Source organism: Bos indicus, chromosome 21 (genome assembly GCF_029378745.1).
Source record: "Bos indicus isolate NIAB-ARS_2022 breed Sahiwal x Tharparkar chromosome 21, NIAB-ARS_B.indTharparkar_mat_pri_1.0, whole genome shotgun sequence".
NCBI lineage: Eukaryota > Metazoa > Chordata > Mammalia > Artiodactyla > Bovidae > Bos > Bos indicus.
Window position 1 is genome coordinate 13,105,624 of NC_091780.1, and position 22,767 is coordinate 13,128,390.

The 22,767-nt window shown below is 40.0% G+C and overlaps 1 protein-coding gene across 6 annotated transcripts in view; it reads right to left on the minus strand.

Annotated features, from left to right (window-relative positions):
• The window catches only part of MCTP2 (multiple C2 and transmembrane domain containing 2), a 260,113-nt gene that overhangs the window by 200,412 nt on the left and 36,934 nt on the right, over positions 1–22,767 (minus strand). For 2 of the 6 annotated variants that reach the window (XM_070775042.1, XM_070775048.1), the window contains exons 2-3: positions 12,008–12,141; positions 11,179–11,295 (exon numbers count right to left, since the gene is read on the minus strand). The exons of 1 other annotated variant lie outside the window; for it this stretch is intronic. In XM_070775042.1, coding sequence (XP_070631143.1) covers positions 11,179–11,226 — 48 coding nt within the window. In that variant the 5' untranslated portion in view covers positions 11,227–11,295; positions 12,008–12,141. Of the gene's footprint in view, positions 1–8,752; positions 9,103–11,178; positions 11,296–12,007; positions 12,142–22,767 lie in introns of those variants that run through there. 3 more of the 6 variants (XM_070775047.1, XM_070775045.1, XM_070775043.1) reach the window with 3 other exon arrangements.

Consider the following 22,767-nt stretch of genomic DNA (forward strand, 5'->3'; position numbering starts at 1 on the left):
CAGTAACATCTACAAAAAAATAATTGGGAAAATCTATCCTGGTGGCTCAGAGAGTAAAGCATCTGCCTGCAATGCGGGAGACCAGGGTTCGATCCCTGGGTTGGGAAGATCCCCTGGAGGAGGGAATGGCCACCTACTCTTTCCTGGAGAATCCCATGGACGGAGGAGCCTGGTGGGTTACAGTCCGCAGGAACACAAAGAGTCAGACACAACTGAAGCGACTTAGCATGCATAACAATGTATATCCCCATCAATAGTAAGTAAGAGTTCCCAGTTCTCCACATCCTCAACAGCACTCATCTCTTTGTCTTTTTTATTTTTATAATCACCATGTATTCTTGAAATTTGCTAAGGGTATAGATCTTTAGGTTTCTATCCCCCTACACAAATACAAACATAAAAATGGCAAGTACAAGAAGTGACGGGAGATATTAACTTGATTGTGGTAATAATTTTGTAATATATACATGTATTAAACTGACCACCATATATCTTAAATATATGCAAATTTTACTTGTCAATTATACCTTAATAAATCTTGGGAAAAAAAATAAAAATAAAAAATTACAAAAGAGGGCTTCTTTCTTATTTCCTCTCAAAAGAAAGCAGAGCAAAAGACATTTACTAGAAAAATAACAGCATCTTTTAACCATTATGTTCAAGGGAATGCCTTTCTGTTTCTAAACCCAGAGTCAGCAAACAATTTCTGAACAAGGCCAGTTAGTAAATATTATAGACTGAGAGTCAGATAGTTCAAACTACTCAATCCTATTGTTATGACACCAGAGGAGACATGTATGATACCGAAATGAAAGCGTACCTGTGGTCCCAGTAAAACTTTATTTATAAAAACAGGCAACAGACTATAGTTTGCCAATCCTGCTTTAATTTATCCTCTTCCTTTCTAGAGTTAAGTGTGCATTTTGAAGGACAAATACACGCTCATATCAACTAGGATTCCATCTAGTATCTTCAAAATTTATATTAAAATAAGAGTAACTAAAGAGAAAAACATTTATAAAAGTGAGAGTCTGCCCTTAGTCCAATGTTCCAGACCAGAAGAACTATGGAAGCTTCTACAATGGAAATCCTAAGAAAAGCAAACTTCAGAGCTTCAGTTGGAGAATGAAAGAGAGAAAATGTTTCCCACAAACAGGTGTGAGTGACAGGAATGCTTCACAAACAAATATCATACAGTCTGCTGAATGCTATGCAGGAAGGGGAGAAATTTAAGATATAATAGGTTGGACTCATTAGGAAATCGGATTAAAATCAAATAACCCTCACTCGATGTGTCAAGTGCCTCCTGATAAATCTTTCCAATATGAAAAAGTACAGTGTGGTCAAGTCAGTCTAAGCTGGCCAATACTCACGTGTCACACTTGTCTAATGACAAAAAAGGCTAAGAGCTATGATAAAAAGCATTTTCCAAAATCAAGGACACCATGCATTTGTACCCAGCCCGGGATATTTAGTCATTAGGAGGTCACTGCTGAAGATCAGGACTAGGTGACAGTCCTCCAGCTCTGGACTGATGACCATCAGCTCGAAGGATGAACTTGGTATCTTCAATAGGCAATGCAGAGATGAAGCCCTTGGATCCTAGAGACAGACTCCGTGATTGGAATTTTAATTTTTTATGTTCTGCTCAGGTATACTATCAGACTAAATCTCAACTTTTTCACCTATTCACTAGGGAATATATCACCCAGCTTAAAAACAAAATAAGATAAAGTCCCAGTGTCTGAGTATCTGATGCAGAGAAAGGGCAGTCAGGAAAAGCTATGTTTTCATTCTTACTGATGATACCATCATAAAGTCATATTTTGATATCTTAAGTCACTTTAGAGTTCTGTGTCTCATTACAGTTTCCATTTTTTTCAGCTTTTTAAAAATTTATTTTTAATTGGAAGATAATTGCTTTACAATATTGTACTGGTTTTATTTCCATTTTATACATAAATTTAACCATAACTACCTCACAGGGCTCTTGTGAGAACTGAATGAATTTGTCCATATAAAACGATTAGAAAACTGCTTCACAAAGAGTAAATTTTTAATACAATGTTATCCAGCTTTAAAATTATCATTATTTCAATTATATAATATTGGGTCATTCAGCTTTAAATTTTAAAAATGTTTTACAATTCTTTGCTGCTTTTAAAAATGCTACTATAAACATAAACATACTTCACATTAGCAGGACACAAATACATTATTTAATTCACATCTTACAGTTTAACTTGCACATAGGTCCAAAATGCTTGTTTCCACATTCATCTGAAAATATTTTAGTCTATTTGCCTTTAATGGAGTGTTACATTGTTGCTGTTGTTTAGTTGCTAAGTCCTGTCTGACTCTTTTATGACCCCATGGACTATAGACCACCAGGCTCCTCTGTCCATGGAATTTCCCAGGCAAGAATACTGGAGCCATTTCCTTCTCAACGGGATCTTCCCCACCCAGGATGGAACCCACATCTCCTGCACTGGCAGGTGAACTCTTGACCACTGTGCCACCAGGGAAGCCCGGAGTGTTATATAGGTGTCTGTTAATCTAGTTGGTTAATGGTTTAGTTTTTTATACTCTACTCCTTATGCTACTTAAAGAGGGGTGTTTGCTTTTCAACTATAATTGTGAATTTGTCTATTTCTCCTATCAGTTACATCATTTTTTGCTTCTGTATTTTGAAGACCTGTTGTTATCTGCAAACATGTTACAACTAAAACAGTTGTCTTCTTGCTATTTAAATACAATCTGACGATCTCTATCCTTTAGTTGGTTTAGACCATTAATGGCTTCCCTGGTGGCTCAGCTAGTAAGGGTTCAATCCCTGCATTGGGAAGATCCCCTGGAGAAGGGAACGGCTACCCACTCCAGTATTCTGGCCTGGAGAATTCCAGCGACTGTATAGTCCATGGGGTCGCAAAGAGTCGGACAAGACTGAGGGACTTTCACTTTTTAGACTATTAATATCTAATGTGATGATATGTCTGTACTTAGGTCGAGCATTTTGTTTGCTGTTTGTTTCCTCTACTGCTTGTTCTAGTTCCCCTTTCCTGCATTGGTTAGGTTTATTTAGCGTTCCATTTTAACTCAAATTATCATTCTTTTTGCTATACTTTTGTGTCAATTTTTAGTGGTTGGTATAGCTAGGGATTACAACATGCAAAGTTAACCTTTTACCCTTTACTTGGAATCAATAGTTCAGCACTCCAACCGGAATAGAAAAACCAAACCACAGGTGTTTGTTTCCTACTGCTGCTATAAAAAATTACAATCTTAGTGGCTTATTAAGATAAATTCATTATTTTTCAATTCTGGAGGCCAAAAGTCTAATACATATTTCATCAAATTAAACCAAGGTGTTGACAAAGACTGCATAATTTCTTGGAAGCTCCAGAGATAAATCTGTTTCTCGGTCATTCCAGACCAAAAAGTTCTCATTTTCTTGCTGGCTGACCGTGGAGGGCCTTTTGCAACTGTGGAGGCTGCCCACATGCCTGGGCCCTCTTCTCCACTTTTAAAGCCACCAAGAGTACGGAAAGTCATCCTCAATTCTACATCTCTCTGATCCTCTCTTCCGTCTTCCTCTTCCATTCTTAAGGACTCGTGATATAATTGGCTCCATCAGGACAGTACATCTCAAGATTTACAGCCATAATCGCATCTACAAAGTTCTTTTTGCCATTTACTGTACCATATTCACAGAATTTGGGTAATAGAATGTGGACATTTGTGGGGGACAGGAAGTAGATTATTCTGCCTTCCATACTACCATATAGGTTTCCTCATCATTTCCTTTTCACAGACTTGTTTTATACATACATATATATATATATATATATATATATACACACTGAAAATTCCCATCAGACAGTGTTTTACTTGGTATTTCAGAGATGAATCATTTTTTCATAATTTAAGAAAAAAATTCTGTTATATTTACCACCTCCTCCATTCTTGATATTCTAAATTTCCTTCTTGTATTATTTCCCGTTTTTCCAAGGAATTTCCTTAACTAGCTATTTCTTAGAAGGTTGGTTTTCCTTCATCTGAGATTGTCTTCATTTCACTTTCAAGGGTATTTTCACTGGATACAGGATTCCACACTTCTATTTCAGCACTTTAAACATGATGTGACGTTTCTTTCTGCCCTCTGTGATTTCTGATGAGAAATTCAGTCATTTCAATCACTGTTTTCCTATAGATAAGGTCACTTTTCTCTGACTGCTTTCAAGGTTTTGTCTTTGTCATTAAGTTTGCAGCAGTTATGATGTGACTCAGTGTATATATTTTTTATCTGTTTGGGATTAGCTTAGCTTCTGGAATTTATAGGTTTATTTATTTCACCAAACTTGGAAAGTTTTCAGCCATTATTTCTTGGAGTTTTTTTTAGCCACACACTCTTCTTTCATTCAGAGCCTCTGATCATACAAACATTATGTCTTTTTGCAATCCTTCGATAGTTCTAGGGTCTCTACAATATTTTGCCTCTCCCATATTCACAGTAGATAATTTCTACTGATTTATTTTCAAGTTTCCCAATTCTTTCTTCTGTTGTTTCCATTTTGTTATTGAATCCATATAGTGAGGTTGTTGTTTTGTTTTGGTGGGATGGGGGCACAAGGTAGAGAGGCTATTTTTTAAATTATAAATTTGCCATTTGCTTTTACTTTATATTTCTTACTTCTTTACCGATACTTCCTATTCTAACTTTTATTTCAGGACTGAAGATTATTCATTTGGGCACTTTTATAATAGTTTCCATAAAGTCATCTTTTCATTGTCTTCTGCTGTCTGTTCCCATGTGACTTGAGATTTCTGTACTACTTCATATGCCAATATGGATTATATCCTGAACATCCTGAATGTTCTTATAAAATCCTGTGCCATATTTACATATATGGTGAATGTTAATATTATTTATTATCAAGCACCTGATTTGGTCAGCTTCTGGCCATTAATTCCAACCTACCTTCTATGGGTTCTAGTTCCCATGTCAGTTTCATTTTCAAAAGCTATGCAAAGCCATTCAGATTTGCACTGGGTGTGCACCATGTAGAGATAAGTCTGGGACTTGAGTGAATTTCTATTAGTCAGTTCCACCTTCGCTTGCTATGTGAATAAGAAGGATCAGATCCATTCATATGCAGACTGTAGTCAGCCTAGGAGTTCACAAATAGATTTATGGGATCAATCCCAAGCTCCTTCTCACTGGCCTCCTCTGACACCTTCTAGTACCCTGGAACTCCCTGTTACCTCATCAGTCAACAGCAACCCACTTCTATGACTGCACCAGTGTACTAGGAGGACTGGGGTGCGAGAAGCAAGCCATACTGCAGCCCTGCCTTTCATAATGATGTCTTTACCGACAGGATGGTCCCTCAACTTATTGCCCTGGCTCTTACAATTTCCCACTGCCAGCTGTTCTTGCTGCTGCTGCCTCTGCCACAAGATTGTCAGGGAGCTGGGGCACGACAAAACTGAGGAAAAGGAGACCAAAAAAGATCAGAGATTTCTCTCTTTTCTCCAAGCTTTAAGGCTTCTCTTTCCTACTCTTTGAGTCAGAACTAGAAGGGTCTCCTTGACTTCTGTTCCAACACTGACTTCTAGACTTTGGACTGCACTGATTTCAAGCTGGGGGGATTAGCAGAGAGAAAAATTGTAAGCCCACCTCTAGTTTAGTGATGATTCATACTAATATTCTTCCCTACACGTCCCTGGAGGCTCAGTAGTAAAGAATCCGTCTGTCGATGTTGGAGACACAGGTTCGATCCCTGGGTCAGGAAGATCCCTTGGAGACGGAAATGGCAACCCACTCCAGTCTTCTCGCCAGGGAAATACCATGGACAGACGGAGCCTGTAGGCTACGGTCCACAGGGTTGCCAAAGAGCCAGACACGACTTAGAGACTAAACAGCAACAATTCTTCCCTAGTCCACATGCTAATATTTACTTTTCAGAGATCTCAACCAGCTTCACCTGGCACTTCATCCAGATTCATGTTTGTGTTCATTGGGGAAAACAGGTTGGAGTGGCTTTATTCAATTTCACCTGGAACCAGAATTATTTTAATAAGTTTCACAAAAGCATTTTTACCAATTTCCCCAAATGTCCAATGCCTGGTGTGCAGAACCGCAAACATATAAACACAAAAGGTATGTGCCCAGGAAAAAAAGTAAATCTTAAAAGTGTACATAAAGCTTATAATACATGTTGGCCTGTGGTCTCTTTGATGCCTAAAAATATCATCCCACCAAGTCATAATGCATTGTTCAGAATAAAAGAAACTTATTAGAGTAAATCTAATATTTGAAGAAAATGGTGGTGAGGTAAATCCAACTTGAGTATTAGATATAAAATATATATATCAGATATAAATATCTTAAATATATATATTTAAAATATATCTAATATATATTAGATATAAAAATAGTATCAGGTATAAATATATATATTAGATATAAAATACATACATAAAATATAGTACATAAAATATACTGAGTTTTCTTCATCTCAAAGGATATTTAAAAACAAACACCTGTTCCATTTTCTACAATGAAAAAAGTTCATAGGCTATTTTCACAATCACCCAATGGGTCACAAGCTGAAACATAACCCAGGCTTTGCAAACCATCAACCCTAGAAGCAGAATCTCTTTGCAAAACAAGATACCTAGGCTACCCGACCTGCTAAACTTCAGTTTTCATTTATTGAACGAAAGTAAGTATTCTGCTTCATCAAACCACCAAAGTCAGGACAAAGTTTGTACAGGAAACAAGCCCCAAGCCAAGGAGCCTAATGGAAGTTCCATTTATCATGGTTTTAACCCAGATACCCTCCCGAGCTGGCTGCTAACGACTGGCCAGATGGAAAAAGAGCTAACCTTCTAAATGTCAGCTCAAAAGTTTCTGATTGAACCTGGACCACAACCACTCACTGAGTGAGAAACACAAGCAAGGAAAGACGTTCTGAGCGTAAGTTACCATCGTGCGCATTAGAGTTATTCAGTGACACTGACTCAAACTGTGATTCTCAAAGCTCTCCTTTAGTGTAAATGTGATGAAAAGGGTTTCCTTTCACAATATAAGTATCAATCCCAATGACAGAGCAGGAAGCAGTTATTACAAGTCAGAATGTGTTACCAATATTACTGAGGTCTCTTTTTAGTTAACTGCAGTTTCTTTTCTCTTACCAGTAGAAAGAAAATTTCCTATTTATAGGTTGGCCAGAAAGTTGGTTCCATAAGATGTTACGGAAAAACCTGAACAAACTTTCTGGGCAACCCAATATATTCTCTTAAAATAGGGGGGAAAAATCTAAACTAAATTCAATAAAAGTAAAAATCTGATGATGTATATGCTTATCTAATGGTGAAAGATAAAGGCAAACAAAATTCTAAAGAAGGATTATTCAGCATTCTGATAGAACAGGATGAGTCTGTACCCCTGGGTATATTTAATTATACTTGAAACAGAAACAAATCACTGCAGATGGTGACTATAGCCATGAAACTAAAAGATGCTTGCTCCTTGAAAGAAAAGTTATGACCAACATAGACAGCATATTAAAAAGCAAAGACATTACTTTGCCAACAAAGGTCCATCTAGTCAAAGCTATGGTGTTTCCAGTAGTCATGTATGGATGTGAGAGTTGGACTATAAAGAAAGCTGAGCACCGAAGAATTGATGCTTTTGAACTGTGGTGTTGGAGAAGACTCTTGAGAGTCCCTTGGACTGCAAGGAGACCCAACCAGTCAATCCTAAAGGAAATCAGTCCTGAATATTCATTGCAAGGACAGATGCTCAAGCTGAAACTCCAATATTTCAGCCACCTGATGGGAAAAGCTGATTCATTTGAAAAGACCCTGACGCTGGGAAAGACTGAAGGCCAGAGGAGAAGGGAACGACAGAGGATGAGATGGCTGGATAGCATCACTGACTCAATGGACATGAGTTTGAGTAAACTCCAGGAGTTGGCGATGGGCAGGGAGGCCTGGCATGCTACAGTCCATGGGATGGCAAAGAGTCAGACATAACTGAGAGACTGAACTGAACTGAATTGTAGCAGAAAAAACCCTATCTCATTTATCTAAAAGATATTATCCTTAATGGAAAGGTCTCCAAATCAGTTTCATGAAAAGAACAAACGATTTCTCTGCATTAACAGTCAATTGGCTTTTTTCTTCTAAAATCTTCCCAATCTATCATCTAACTTGGTACTAAATTTGTAAGCCAGTTGAGGGAAGGGAAATTATTCCACATACCAGACATCTATTAAAAGTATATATATATATATATATATATGATGGAGATGGGATTCTCTGGTGGCTCCGTGGTAAAGAATCCACCTGCCAATGCAGGAGATGCAAGAGATGTGGGTTCAATTCCTGGGTCAGGAAGATTCTCTGGAGAAGGAAATAGCAACCCACTCTAGTATTCTTGCCTCAGAAATCCCATGGACAGAGGAGCCTGGAAGCCACAATCCATGCTAAGTCAGACACAGCTTAGCAACTAAATTAAAACGACAATATCATGGAGACAGAAACCTCTCTATAACTGAGATCACCCACAAGGACTGGATGCATTTTTAGTCCCCCTACATATGTTCTTGGAAAGAAAAAAACAAACAAACAAACAAACAGAGAAGTAGGTTCTATCTCCTCTGGTTAATGACATGCCCTGCCAACACGACTGTTCTCTTAAAAATCTCATCTACAGAAAAAAAAAAAAAATCTCAGAATTTCTTACCTCTTTACCAATCACTCCTAATTCATAGTCCGTGCTTGGAGAAGAGTAGAGGAAAGGAGAGGAAGGCGCAAGATTATCTGAAGCATCAGATAACTGTAGTTTCACTTTAATTCCATCTCTGACAGCATATCCTGGGAGGGATTGGGGGCAGGAGGAGAAGGGGACGACAGAGGATGAGATGGCTGGATGGCATCACCGACTCGATGGATGTGAGTCTGAGTGAACTCCGGGAGTTGGTGATGGACAGGGAGGCCTGGCGTGCTGCGATTCATGGGGTCGCAAAGAGTCGGACACGACTGAGCGACTGAACTGAACTGAACTGACAGCATATCCACAGTTATTATCTTGCCCTGCAATGACCAGAAGACCAAAAGGTATACATGGTTTTTAAATGAGCCCTGGGTTAACACTCCATTCCAAAAGAATAAAGAAATCGCACAGAAAAGCAGAAGTAGCAGATCTGAGATTGCTATCTTTTAAAAGACCTACTGAGGGCAGGAGGAGAAGGGGACGACAGAGGACGAGATGGCTGGATGGCATCACCAACTCAATGGACATGGGTTTGAGTGAACTCCGGGAGTTGGTGATGGACAGGGAGGCCTGGCATGCTGCGGTTCATGGGGTCGCCAAGAGTCGGACACGACTGAGCGACTGAACTGAACTGAAAAGACCTACGTGCACGGTTATTCCTGGGGTAGCATCTAGGAACCTAGATGCTTCCCACCATCCTGAGTGACAAGAGCATCTCACTGTCCCTAAACCATGTATGCAAACCATTTGTCTTATGCTGAATACCGGCTTCCCATCTAAAAGTCTGGACATGTAATATATGCTAGGTAGAGGGTGCCTATGTGACCAGTTCCCAACACAAATCTACTTCAAAAACCTCTCCAATGGCAGCTGTGGTGAAGTGAAGAGTTAAACACCAGCAGAGCATCTAAGGATGAAAATGCTTTTGACAACAGGGACTGTCACCCTGGAGGCCAGTCCAGTGACAGCAGAGCCAGAGACGCTCCTGTTTGTGAGATAAAATGTTGGCTGTGACAGAGCCTCCAATTTTGGTCCACTTAGTCTATGTCTTCAGCCCTCCCTTACATCCAGAGATCCGTGTACTACCCTCTAAATTCTGGGTAGCCAGAAAAATATTTCTCTAATGAGTTTCCCTGGTAGACAACATTTCGCAGGTGCCATCACATCTCGTTAGAGGAATCAAACCTGTCCTAAGTGATTCTTTACAGGGGAATCTGTATGCATTTTTCTTCTATGCATTTTTCTCTTCACTGATTTTGCTGAGCATCCTTTCCCTTAGGAAATCATAGCTATGAGCATGACCAAATGCTGAGTCCTTCTAGATAGCCACCTGACCTGGGGGCAGTCTTTGGAATCCCTGACATAGAAATGTTATTAAGAATGCCAATGCTTTAACATAAGCTGTCAAAACGAACAGATATGGAAGAAATGGAGACTGTCTAAATTATTCTGATTCGTTTTTAGCAAGAGTAACTGAAAGAAAACAAAGCAGATTTTTCTTTAAAAAAGAGAAACCAAAAAGAAAGAAAAAAATGAAATCTCAAAGTTAAAATTTTTAAAAGTATAAACATGAAAAGAGTCAGCTCAACTTAAAAAACAATAAGTGGGTGGGTCTGCAGGGAGTGTAGGAAGAAAACGAGATGAGAAAAGGTCAATTAAATCAGTGGAATTCTATGGGCTTCCCTCACCAGAGAAGGTAGGTGAGGGTCAAGAAGGTAAAGAATGTATCTGCCAACACAGGAGACCTGGATTCAATCCCTGCGTCTGGAAGATCTCCTGGAGAAGGAAATGGCAACACACTCCAGTATTCCTGTCTGGAGACATCCATGGACAGAGGAGCTTGCTGGGCTACAGCCCAAGGAGGCGCAAAGAGTCAGATGCAACCAACACTTTCACGTTTCACTTTCATTCTTTCATCACTTTCAAGGCCAGGCTGAACTGTGAGCAGCATCCTCCCATCCAGAAGCATTTAAGAGGAACCAGAGACCTAACAGCTAAGGAGGCCTAACTCAACTTAAAGGGGTAGGTGGTGCTCTGACAGTAAAAGCTGGGCCAGCCTGATGCTAGACATCCTGAAAAGAAAATCTCAGTGTTATCAGGGAACACAGAGACCATGAGGACCTTTACCCTACCCAAGGGTTTCTACCATCTTTTATCAATGTCTGGAGTTCTGGCAGGGATGCTGCTGCTGCTACTGCTGCTAAGTCGCTTCAGTCGTGTCCAACTCTGTGTAACCCCATAGATGGCAGCCCACCAGGCTCCGCCGTCCCTGGGATTCTCCAGGCAAGAATACTGGAGTGGGATAGGTGACCTAAATAACAGTCTGCAATTTGGGGATGTCCCCTTTATCCCAAGAGAAATGGGAGAGAGAAGGGAGGGAAGGCAACAGTGATTACCAGGCGCTCATCATTTCTGGTAGCTTTCCAATGCTCTATAGTCAGCATGAACACTGACCCTCAGGTTTCACAAATGCAAATTTCTTCAGCACTCTTGTGTTTTCACTTTAACTGCACCTAGAGAAAGGAAATCAATCGAACAAACTAAGGAGCTCAGCACCACGTCAAGTACCAGTCCCTCCTCACGTGCCATCTCTCATTTGTTTAACTGGAGAGTAACTGCTTTACAATATCGTGTTAGTTTCTGCTGTAGGATGAAGTGAATCAGCTATGCATCCGTGCCCGTCAAGTCGCTTCAGTGGTGTCAGGCTCTGAGTGGTCCTGTGGACTGCAGCCCACCAGGCTCCTCTGGCCGTGAGCTTCTTCAGGCTGTGTACACATACATCTCCTCCCTCCTGAGCCGCGCTCCCAGCCACCATCCCGGCCACCATCCCACGCCTCTAAGTCATCACGGAGTACCAAGCTGAGCTCCCTGTGCTACCCAGCAGGTTCCCGCTAGCTATCTATTTCACACAGGGTAATGCATCTATGTCAATCCCAACCTCCCGATTCATCCCATACCTTCCTTCCCCTATCCCCACATGTCCTCTCTCTACATGTGCGTCTCTTGTTTTATTGTCAAATTCTGTGTCAGGATCCAGTGAGATCATACCATCAAAGTGCTTTGCAAACATTAAATAAATACTAAGTGGGTTTTAACATTATATCTCCTACCCTAAGGTCTTCTAAACCTTTCCTGATTTTCCTTGATCTAAATAATTTACGTTATTAATTGTTCTGTTTATTGAATGATTTGTTGATTTCACCCTGACACTGTTTATATACATACCTCAGTTCATAATCATTTTCAAATCTCTGGACCTCATAGCAACACTCAGATATTCTCAGCAGTGGTTATGTATTCCTACACCCCTTCTTGTTGCTGGTTTGTTTGTTTCAAACTTTGTTTTCTTTCGTAACTTTCTAAAAAAGAAAAAATTAGCCCTATGAATATGCATAGAAAATTATATAACACCAAGGTACTGGTGAAATAAAAACTTAGCTGCAACAACACTACCTGTGCAGTTCTTTCTGATGACTTTCCCCTCATGCCCTGTTAGAAGGAACCACTATTCTAAATTATATTTATCATAATACAGTTATTTTGTTAGAGGTCATTCAGGGGTATGTAACATAGTACTATTTTTCATAATTAGAAACTTTATTGCAAGCTTTATATAAATTGTATATTACCCCAAACTTTTATATTTTTAACAGTAATGCATATTTATTTTATCATGTCAAACAATTCAGAGGTACCTGAGGGACATAATAATCTTCCTCTATCCTTTTCCTCAATTTTTAAAATATTTTATACAATTTTAAAAGGCTACTTTCCACTTACAGACATTACAAAATAATGACTATACTCCTCATTTTAGACAGTACATCCTTGAACCATGCTTTTAAGTCAACATTTCTTTCAAGAACTTTATCCACAATGATAAACGTAGTTTTATTAGAGAGATTTTTAACAGTCATATCCTATTTCCATTTTCAGAAGATTCCACAATTTGATTTTCCTGCTGATGGATCCTTAAGATGCTTACCATATTTTACAACTACATAGTTACACAAAGCTTTAAAGGAGATTCTTAGACATATCTTCTGATGCATAAGTCAATTTCTCTCAGGGTTTTCAATCAGCCATGGACTCCTCCGTTAGAAAGTGAAAGTGTTAGTCACTCAGCCACGTCTGACTCTTGGTGCTCCCATGGACTGTAGCCCGCCAGGCTCCTCTGTCCGTGCAATTCTCCAGGCAAGAGTACTGGAGTGGGTTGCCATTCCCTCTCCAGGGGATCTCAACTCAGGGATCAAACCTGGGTCTCCTGCATTGTAGGCAGATTCTTTACCATCTGAACCAGGGAAGCCCCATTAGAAGTGATCAGAAATGTCTGAAGAATGTTTGGATGCTTGAATGACCACAGTAGGAGACATAACGCACACACAGTGGGTGTGACTCAGAGATATGAATGACACCCCAGAAGAGAGGCTTGCCCTGCCCAAAGTACCAGTAAGGTCCCATTGAGAAACACCGTATCTCAGAGTTGAGTTATTGGTTTGCAGGTTATGTGAATCCTACACTTGACTCACAAGGTATTGCCAAATTGTTCTTCAAAGTAGATATATTAATTAATATATCTAACATCAGCCAATAATTTCCTATTGTGCAATTTTTGCCTGCACCTACCATTGCAAGATTTTTCTAACATGTGCCTATCTGAAATTGTGAAAGGGGATTGATCCATTATTCTCTTAGCATGATAGCTTCAGAGTTTTTTTCTTATTTATTGGAAATGGTACTTTAAACAATCTAATAATAATGCTTTCTTTGTATTTTTGTTGTAAATCTCTTCACCCAGTATCTAGCCTTAAAAAAAGAAAGATTTCTATTAAGGTACCAAGATTCACATGTATAAAAAATTTAATGAGCTGAATTTATAAGTATTTTTCTTTGCATATTGTGTGTTTGTGTGTGGCATTTATCCCAGGGGTATGGTTTAAAACCCTCAAGGTCACACATACATTCTCATACATCTTCCTGGAAAAGCTCTGAAGTTTTGCTTTTCACAATCTTTATCCTGAATTGTTTACTTATGGTTTGAGGTGGGTATGATATTTTATTTTTTATCCATATGGATAACCAAACTTTAAAGCACTTTTTATTGATAAGACCTACTCTAACTCCCAATGACCTTCACCTGTATCAGATATATAATTTCCATTCCTAAGATCTCTATCTAACTATACCTGTGCCAGTATCTCATAATAATTATTTCCTACATAGACCTGTAGTAAGTCTTGATATCCAATAACATAAGCCCCCACCTTGCTGTGGTCCTTCAGATTAATTTCTTTTTTTCTTTGTTCTTCCATGTAAATTTCAGAATTCAAAAGTCTAATACCCCCACCTCCAAATAAAAGCAGTGGAGATTTTGACTGCGAACTGCTTTACAAATTAATCTGAGAACAGCTTCATATTGTTCTCTTTCTAGCTATGAATATGGTTACTTTCTATATCTCTCTCTTTTTTTTGGTAACAGATTGAAATTTTTAGAGCAATTTTAGGCATACAGAGTAATTGAAAAGTATAATCTCATATCTCCTCTTCCTCCCTATATACAATATCCCTAGTTATTAAGATCTACACTAATATACTTATAATTGATGGACTATTATTGATACATTTATTATTAACTAAGGTCTATAATTTACCTTAGTATTTACTTCTGTATTGTATAGTTCTATTAGCTTGGACAGATGCATAAGGTCATGTGTCTACTCATATACAATCGTCTCAGTGTTGTAAAAATCACCCACCTATCCCTCCCTCCTCTCCCCTCCTTAAACCTGGCAATCATTAATCTTTTCACTGTCCACAGTTTTGCCTTCTCCAGAATGTGATACAGTTGGAAACACACTTTACGTAGCCTTCTCAGACTGACTTCTTTCACTTGGTAATATGCATTTAAATGTCCTCCATGCCTTTTTGTGTCTTGATAGCTGTTTTATTTTTGTTGCTGAATAATATTCCATAGTGTGGATATACCACAGTTCATTTATACATTCATCTTTTCTAAAATAAGTATTTTTTCTTCCTTTACTGCTCAGAGTTTCCAATTCAATATGGAATAGTATATTGGTAATATGCTCTATCTCTTATTTTCTTGATCAGTCTTAAGGGGTTTATTAGTTTTTAATATTTCTAAAATTAACTTTTGTTGATTTATTTACTGATTCCTGTTTCATATGTTACTTTTTCCTTCTTCCTATACCCTCTGGGTTTAAGTTTCTTTTTTTCATTTAGATTCTTGACATGGAAAACTGGATATTGATTTTCAGACTAGCTGCATCCCACAAGTCTTATGTCAAATCATTATGTCAGAATCATTACCATTTAATTCAAAAGACTTCCTAATTTCTATCTTGAGTTCTTCTGTGATACACAGGTTTTCCTAGAGGTGCATGTGTGTGTGCAAAGTCACTTCAGTCGTATTTGACTCTGTGCAACCCTATGGACAGCAGCCTGCCAGGCTCCTCTGTCCATGGGATTCTCCAGGCAAGAATACTGGAGTGGGTTGCCAGGCCCTCTTCCAGATCTTCCTGACCTAGTGATCAAACTCGTGTCTCTCATGCCTCCTGCTTTGGCAGGTGGGTTCTTTACCACTGAACCACGAGGGAAGTCCCTTTCCTAGAGGTATAGAGCTTAATTTCTTAAAAAAAAAAGGGGGGGGGGGGAATTCCCTGATGGCTCAGTGGTAAAAAATCTGCCTACCAATGCAGGGGACATGGGTTAGATCCCTGATCCAGGAAGATCCCACGTGCTGCAGAGCAACTAAGCCCATGCTCCACAACTACTGAGCCCGCTCTCTAGAGCCTGGGAGCTGCAACACTGACCTCCAGTGCCTCAATGACTGAAGCCCTCGAGCCCCAGAGCCCACACTCCACAACAAGAGAAGCCTCTGCAGTGAGAAGCCCACATGCTGCAACCCGAGAGAGCCCTCCTACTCGGCAACAAGAGAAAAGCCTGGGCAGTACTGAAGACCCAGCACAGCCAGTAAATAAACAAAATTATAAGCAATGGGATTGTCTAGTTATCTTTACATTATTGAGTTCTATCTTGACTCCTAATGGTTAAATGAAAAGGAAAATCCTCATGTTTCCTCTTTATTGAAGGAGGAATGGCAGCACTCTTTATTGCCTAGCCACAGTCAGTCAGTTCTGCAGTTCGGGGTTCTATACATGCCAATCAGCTGAAGTCGTCAGACTGTTGTTCAGATCTGTCTTCTGACTCTTCTGTCTTCTTGTTTTAGTAGAGAAAAGAGGACTGAGAAACAGCAATGATGCTGAGTTGACAGGACTTGATAAAGGGATGAGAAAGACGGGACGTCAGCATTGAGTCCATCCAATTAAAGAGTCCCAGGGCCATCCACTCAAATGTCCAGATTTTGAAGGAAATTCCTGAGTCTTAACAATACACACTAGGTATGTGTGTGTTAGTCACTCAATCGTGTCTGACTCTTTACGACTCTATGAACTGTAGCCCACCAGGCTCCTCTATCCACAGAATTCTCCAGGAAAGAACACTGGAGTGGGTTGCCATTCCCTTCTTCACAGGATCTTTTTGAGCCAGATGGAATCCTGGTCTCCTACACTGCAGGTGGATTCTTTTACCTTCTGAGCCACCAGGGAAGCCCACACACTAGATATAAAGGAATGTGGTTCATGTTTTCACACAGCTGAGCTTAATGGTCCCATGTTAAACCACACACAGAGATATCTTAACCAGTACCTACATTTGAAAACAACTGCCAAGCCTCAAATATCCTGTCCATCATTATTACATGTAAAGATTGCCTTGTCTGGAAATTATCTGTAGAAATAGAATACCTGAAGTATATTTAGGACTTCACTGGCAGAGGGATAGTATGAGAGAGATTTAATAGCCAGTAAAAATATCATCCCACCTGGGGAAAGTGCATATTGCAGAAGCTATTTTAGGACACAAAATACAATTAAAAGGTTAGCCTAAAGACACAATAATTTAAAACCGAGGAAACCTTATACATATCTTCCTGTGTCATTTCTTGCTTGGAACAGAGCCTGTTTAACAATCTGTGCTTATTCATAAGTCACCAAATCAACACAAATTTTTCAGAATACAAAACAACACCTATCAGAGAAATAGTTGGACCAATCAACTACAAGAAGGAAATTTCACTTATGAAAACTCTCTTTTAAATAGGCATCTCACACAGCTTATCATTCCCCTGGTCCCAAAACATCAAGCCAGTGGGTTTTTTTAAAATAACGCAACCCTTAAAAGCATTTCCCAAGTCTATACCTATAAGAAGCAATAAATATCTATCATCTAGCCAAAGAACAATTACACCTCCTCCAAGCAGATAAGAAAACTCAAATCATTCTAAGGTGCTATGGGTAATAATGTTGATGACCTCTAGGGATCTGCAACCAATTTAAAAACACACAAAGAATAATCACATCATTATATCCTTAAAACAGTCTCTTATCAAAAATAAAAGTATCATGCTTTCCTCAATTAAAAGTAAAGGAAGAATCACAGAGTTGAGTGAGTAGAGAGTAGAGAAATCCGATTACGACAACCTGGTCTCTTACCTCTTACACTATTTCTCAAAACTGTTTAGATGGAGAGATTTCTGTAATTGATTAATTCCACCATCTGGATTAGAAACTATTAGAAAGTATAACTTTATTACACACACACAGTCTCTCTCTCTCTCTTACACACAACATATGTATACAAACCAATTATAATTTCTTTTCTTTGCTATCTTTAATAATTCATTCATTCAATAAAAGTTTATTGGCATCTATGTCCTAGGGGATATTACAGCCATTAGGGATTCATCAGTGAACAAAACAGAGTCCCTGCTTTCATGAAATGTATGTTCCACTTGAAAAAGACTGACAATAAGCCAAAAAATATTTAATATATTGAGTGATGGTAAGGGAAAGAACAAGAGCTGAGGGGAAGAGGTGGCTGCTGAGAGCCAGGCTGCCATTTCTGCATAACAGGAAAGCCTCCCTCAGATCAAGTGGGTGGAGGAGGAAAGGAAGAAAGTGGGGGTGGAGCGTGCAGTGGACATGGAGAGAAAAGGAACCTGCCCACAGAAGAAGGAACAAGTGCAGGAGGTCCAGAGGCGGGCAGCTCTCTCAGGGAGACAGAGAAACCACAAGGAGTCCAGTGTGTGACTGGAGAGGCAGGACAGAGAACCACAGGAGATGAGTTTCGAGAGGAGCAGGTCGAATCAGGCAAGTTCCCGCTGGTCCCTGCCAGGACCCTGGATTTTACCCTGAGCTGGTTGGAAAGCCACTCCAGCCAGCCACACTCTGCTAATTTTACTATGCATCTGGTGCTGTGTTCACTGCTTCATTTACATCATCAGCAATGCTCACAATGATCTTATGTGTGTGTGGGCACACTCAGTCACTCAATCGTGTCCAACTCTTTTGTGACACCCTGGACTATACCCATCAGGCTCCCCTGTCCATGGAATTTTCCAGGCAAGAACACCGGAGTGAGTTGCCATTTACTCCTCCTCCTCCAGGGGATCTACCCAACCTACAGATCGAACCTGCATCTCTTGAGTCTCCTGTATTGACAGGTAGATTCTTTACCACTGCGCCACCTGAGAAGCCCCCAGTGATATTAGACAGTAAGCATTTTCACTCCAGCTTTCCTCCAAGTTGATGAGGAAAATGCAACTTGTTCAGGTCCACAGTTCTGGAAACTGAAACCCAGACTGATCCAGATCAGCACTGTTTAACAGTGATGGAAGAGGGGATTACTAGCATTCGGAGCAAGACAATTCATTCATTCTTTATGTCTTCTTTAAGACAAGACATTCAAATCTTTATAATACAACCAATGAAATGATATGATCCAAGACAACCAAAGTCACAAGAAAAAATTAGTATTATCTAAAACATTAATTATACTTACAACTGAATTTGGAGAGAGCTTGAAAATTGGCAGAACTTGAAACCAAGCCCAACCAAACCTAACTGCTTCAATAGGAGACATTTCAACGGACACTTCAGAAGTGGCAAACTCAATGAAGAACACATAGTAATGAAGCCAATTTAACAAGCAATTTAAAAGCCCTCATATTAGTAGCTTAAATAATAATATCAATAACAGGGTTTTGCCAATTGATACCCAATTCAGAACTGAAAATCTGACAAATAGGCTTCTCTTAGATCCAAAAATACACCAAAAGATTATAAATTAGAGTCTTTTAAAATAATTTTTTCAAGACTGATTCTATTTTTCTTATCCTCTACAACCCAAGCAACAGAGAGCATTACCTAAGTGGCTCTTGGTTCTTATCAGAACAAGGCCCACCCATAAGTTCATGATCTAACGGTAAGGGCAGAGCAAGGAGCAGAGTGCTGTTAAACATACCGCAAATGTGCAGAGAGACCTGGAACGGTATTTAATGAGGCACGAATCCCACGGTCTATACAAATGAAGCCAGTGAAGAGGAAAAGCAAGATGGAAGACTTCCTCAAGAAAAAGAGAAGTGACAACGAAAAGTAAAGAATCAGGAAGAGAAAAATGAACAGAAGACCGTGCCCGTACCCTGACACTCAGGACGAAACCAGCTCTCTTCTACAGTGACCAAAACCAAGCAAGCAAGTGCAAAACACGGGCAGTGCAAGTGCGGGCAGGGCTGCTGAGCAACTGGAGCTTTCCTGTTTGCTGACAGGAACGCAAACCGGTACAGACACTCAGGAAAACAGTCTGGCGGTTTCCTATACATTTAAACATATACTTACCATACGGCCCAACACCACCACTTATAGGCATTCACTCGAAAAAGAATTCAAACAGATATCCATACTACTGAAACATATCTGTTTATGAAAGCTGTATTCAAAAATCATCAAAAACTTAACCCAACTCTCCCAAAACCAGTAAATAGCTTTTAATGAAAAGTGAAAGTCAAGTAAAGATAGGGTACATTCATATGATGGAACACCATGCAGCAATAAAAAGGAATAAACTTCTAATATACACAACAACATGGATATCGACGTAAAAACGTTAAGTGCAAGAAGCAAAACACAAAAGGCTATATACTGTCTGATACCATCTTTTATGACATTCTAGGAAAGGGAAAACTGGACGGAAGAAATAAGATCAGTGGTGGCTTGGGAAAGAAGACAACTACAAAAGGGAACGGGGAACTTTGGTGGGTGATAAGAAACAGTGTATATCATGATCTGTGGTGGTGCTTGCATGACTGTTTCTCAAACTCAAGACAACTATTTATCTCCAAAGGGTAAATTTTAGCCTATATTACACCTCAATAAAACTGGTCATAAAAAAACTGAACGAACTGGATTTTACCCAAGCTGCAGGGCAGTTCTTCAAAACAAACCAAAATGATGCAATTCACCCGAGTACTTCCCGGTCCCTGCCAGCCCTGCTGCTGTGGAGAGTCAGTGGTTGAGCACAGTGTCACGCTTTCAATCTTAAAATCCCTCAAACACCACCAGCAGTCCTTTGCACTGTATTTCAAGAATGCCTCACGATGTTCTAAAGAGGGATTTGTTGTGTTGCTGTTGCTTAGTCGCTCAGTCGTGTCTCTTTGTGACCTCATGGACTGTAGCGCATCAGGCTCCTCCGTTTAGGAGGCAAGAATAATGGAGTGCATTGCCATATCCTTCTCCAGGGGATCTTCCCATCTAAGGGATCAAACTCACATCTCCTGCATTGCAGGCGGATTCTTTACCACTGAGCCACCAGAGAAACACGATACTGATAAAGTACGTGTGTGCTTAGTCGCTCCATTGTGTCTGAATCTTTGAGACCCCATAAAGACTGTAGCCCATCAAGCTCCTCTGTCCAGGGGATTTTTCAGGCAAGAATACTGGAGTGGGCTGCCATTTCCTCCCCAGGAGATCTTCACAACCCAGGGATCGAATCTGCATCTCCTATGTCTTCTGCATTGCATGCAGATTCTTTACCCCCTGAGCTATGGGGGAGCCCACTGGTAAAATGGATCTGATCCAGATGCCGGAAGAGAGTCTGATCTCCCAGTGAAGCATATTTCTTAGTGGCCCCAAGCTTTCACCTCCTCCCTGCTCCTCACAGTCCACCCACTCACAGGTAGTGGTCTCCGAAGGTGAGTGCATTCATCTCAGTGTGGGCAGGAATTAAGAACAGAACTTCTACATATATTTATCTTTATTTTTAAATTGAGAAGCATTAATTATTGCTAAAATTTAATATGCAGGTTGATTCACTCACTTGACAATATTTATTGAACCAAGAATTTGTGCTAGGAATGGGTCAAAGGGCTAGCAAGGCCACAATGAACTGAAGTCCCTGGACTCAGGAGGTGTGTGTCCTGAAGAAGTGGACAGATAAAAAAGTATAATAAAAATACAGCACAAACAAACCAAAAAGTATTTGCATGCAATTCCCCTAGTGAAAGGCACTAATAAAGCCATGAAAGGGAAGAGAATGTGGTCCCCACACCTAATCCTCTGAGGGAAAAATGGAAATTTCACAGTACGGAGATCACAGGCTCTCAGGATATGTGTGCTGCAAAGTGAAAGGTAGGGTGTGTGCGTGTGTACACATGTGTGTCACACACCTGGCTAAAGAAATTTTAAAATGTTATCAAGTTTCCCTGAAAAAGATCCTTGCAAAGAAACTACAGACTAAAGAGAACGCTGATAATTAAGCACCGGCAAAAGCAATAGAGAGTGGTAATTACACTCCTAAAGTGAGCTTTCTTTTTAATTAAACAATTAAGTGATTAAAATAATTTAAGATTCCATGTTTAACCACACTGCTCTTAGTAACAAGTATTTAGTTCTCCATAACTCAGGTGAGAGTAAAAGGGTTCTTGATATTTATAATAGGTTTTGAGATGTTTAGATACTGAAAATTCCATCTCCATCTCATCCTTCCTTTTTTAGACTTTTTTATGAAGGCCTAATTTATAGAATAGAAAATTCACCCATTTTTAAGTGCATAATTGAGTGAATAATATTAGTGAATTTTTATAGCTATGTAATTATCTCCATAATCTCCTTTGAGAACAGTCATCCTTCCTTTTCAACCTCTTTTTAATGCTAATTACAATGTATATAGGGCCTCCCTGGTAGCTCAGCTGGTAAAGAATCCGCCTGCAATGCAGGAGACCCAAGTTTGATTCCTAGGTCAGAAAGATGCCCTGGAGAAGGGGTAGGCTACCCACTCCAGTATTCTTGGGCTTCCCTGGTAGCTCAGGCGGCAATGAAGCCACCTGCAATATGGGAGACCTGGGTTCGATCCCTGGATTGGGAAGATCCCCTGGAGGAGGGCATGGAAACCCACTCCAGTGTTCCTGCCTGGAGAACCACCATGGACACACAGCTGAGTGACTAAGCACAGCACACAGTATATAAGAGCCATGTATATGCAGTCTGTGGGTGAACAAATGCATACGCAGAGGGAGGTGTTTTAACATACTGAATACTCAAGAGGCATGAACCAAAAGCATGCAGTATATGGCATTAGGGCCCCAGTCACTGTGGCCCCATACACAAGCCACCCTGGACTTGGTCCTTTCTCTTCCTTTTACGCCTTCATTATCTCTATACAACACCCAATGCCTTTCTCTGCACTAGAGTAGCGTGCCTGTGATCCACGATAAAATCAGGGGAAGAACACACACAGGGCCCTTGTAGAGACAAGTGTTTGGCAATCACACCATCACAAGCGGACTCTGCAGCAGAGTTAGTGTCTCCAGGCTAGACCTGGAGATCTGAAGTCAATGCGGTAAGATAACACCCAGCCTCCAAGATCCCAGGGTGAGAGAGCGACGTGGGTACACACAAATGCGTTACAAACCAGCGTGACTGGCATCTGCTACCAAGCAGTCTTACGAATAATCAACAAAGAAACCACTCGGTCCAGAAACTGCCGCGCACCTCCTGAACAACAGCTTTTACGTAAAAGGTAATGAGAAGCAGGCCTTCCTTTTGGGGAACTGATCAAAACTCAGGACT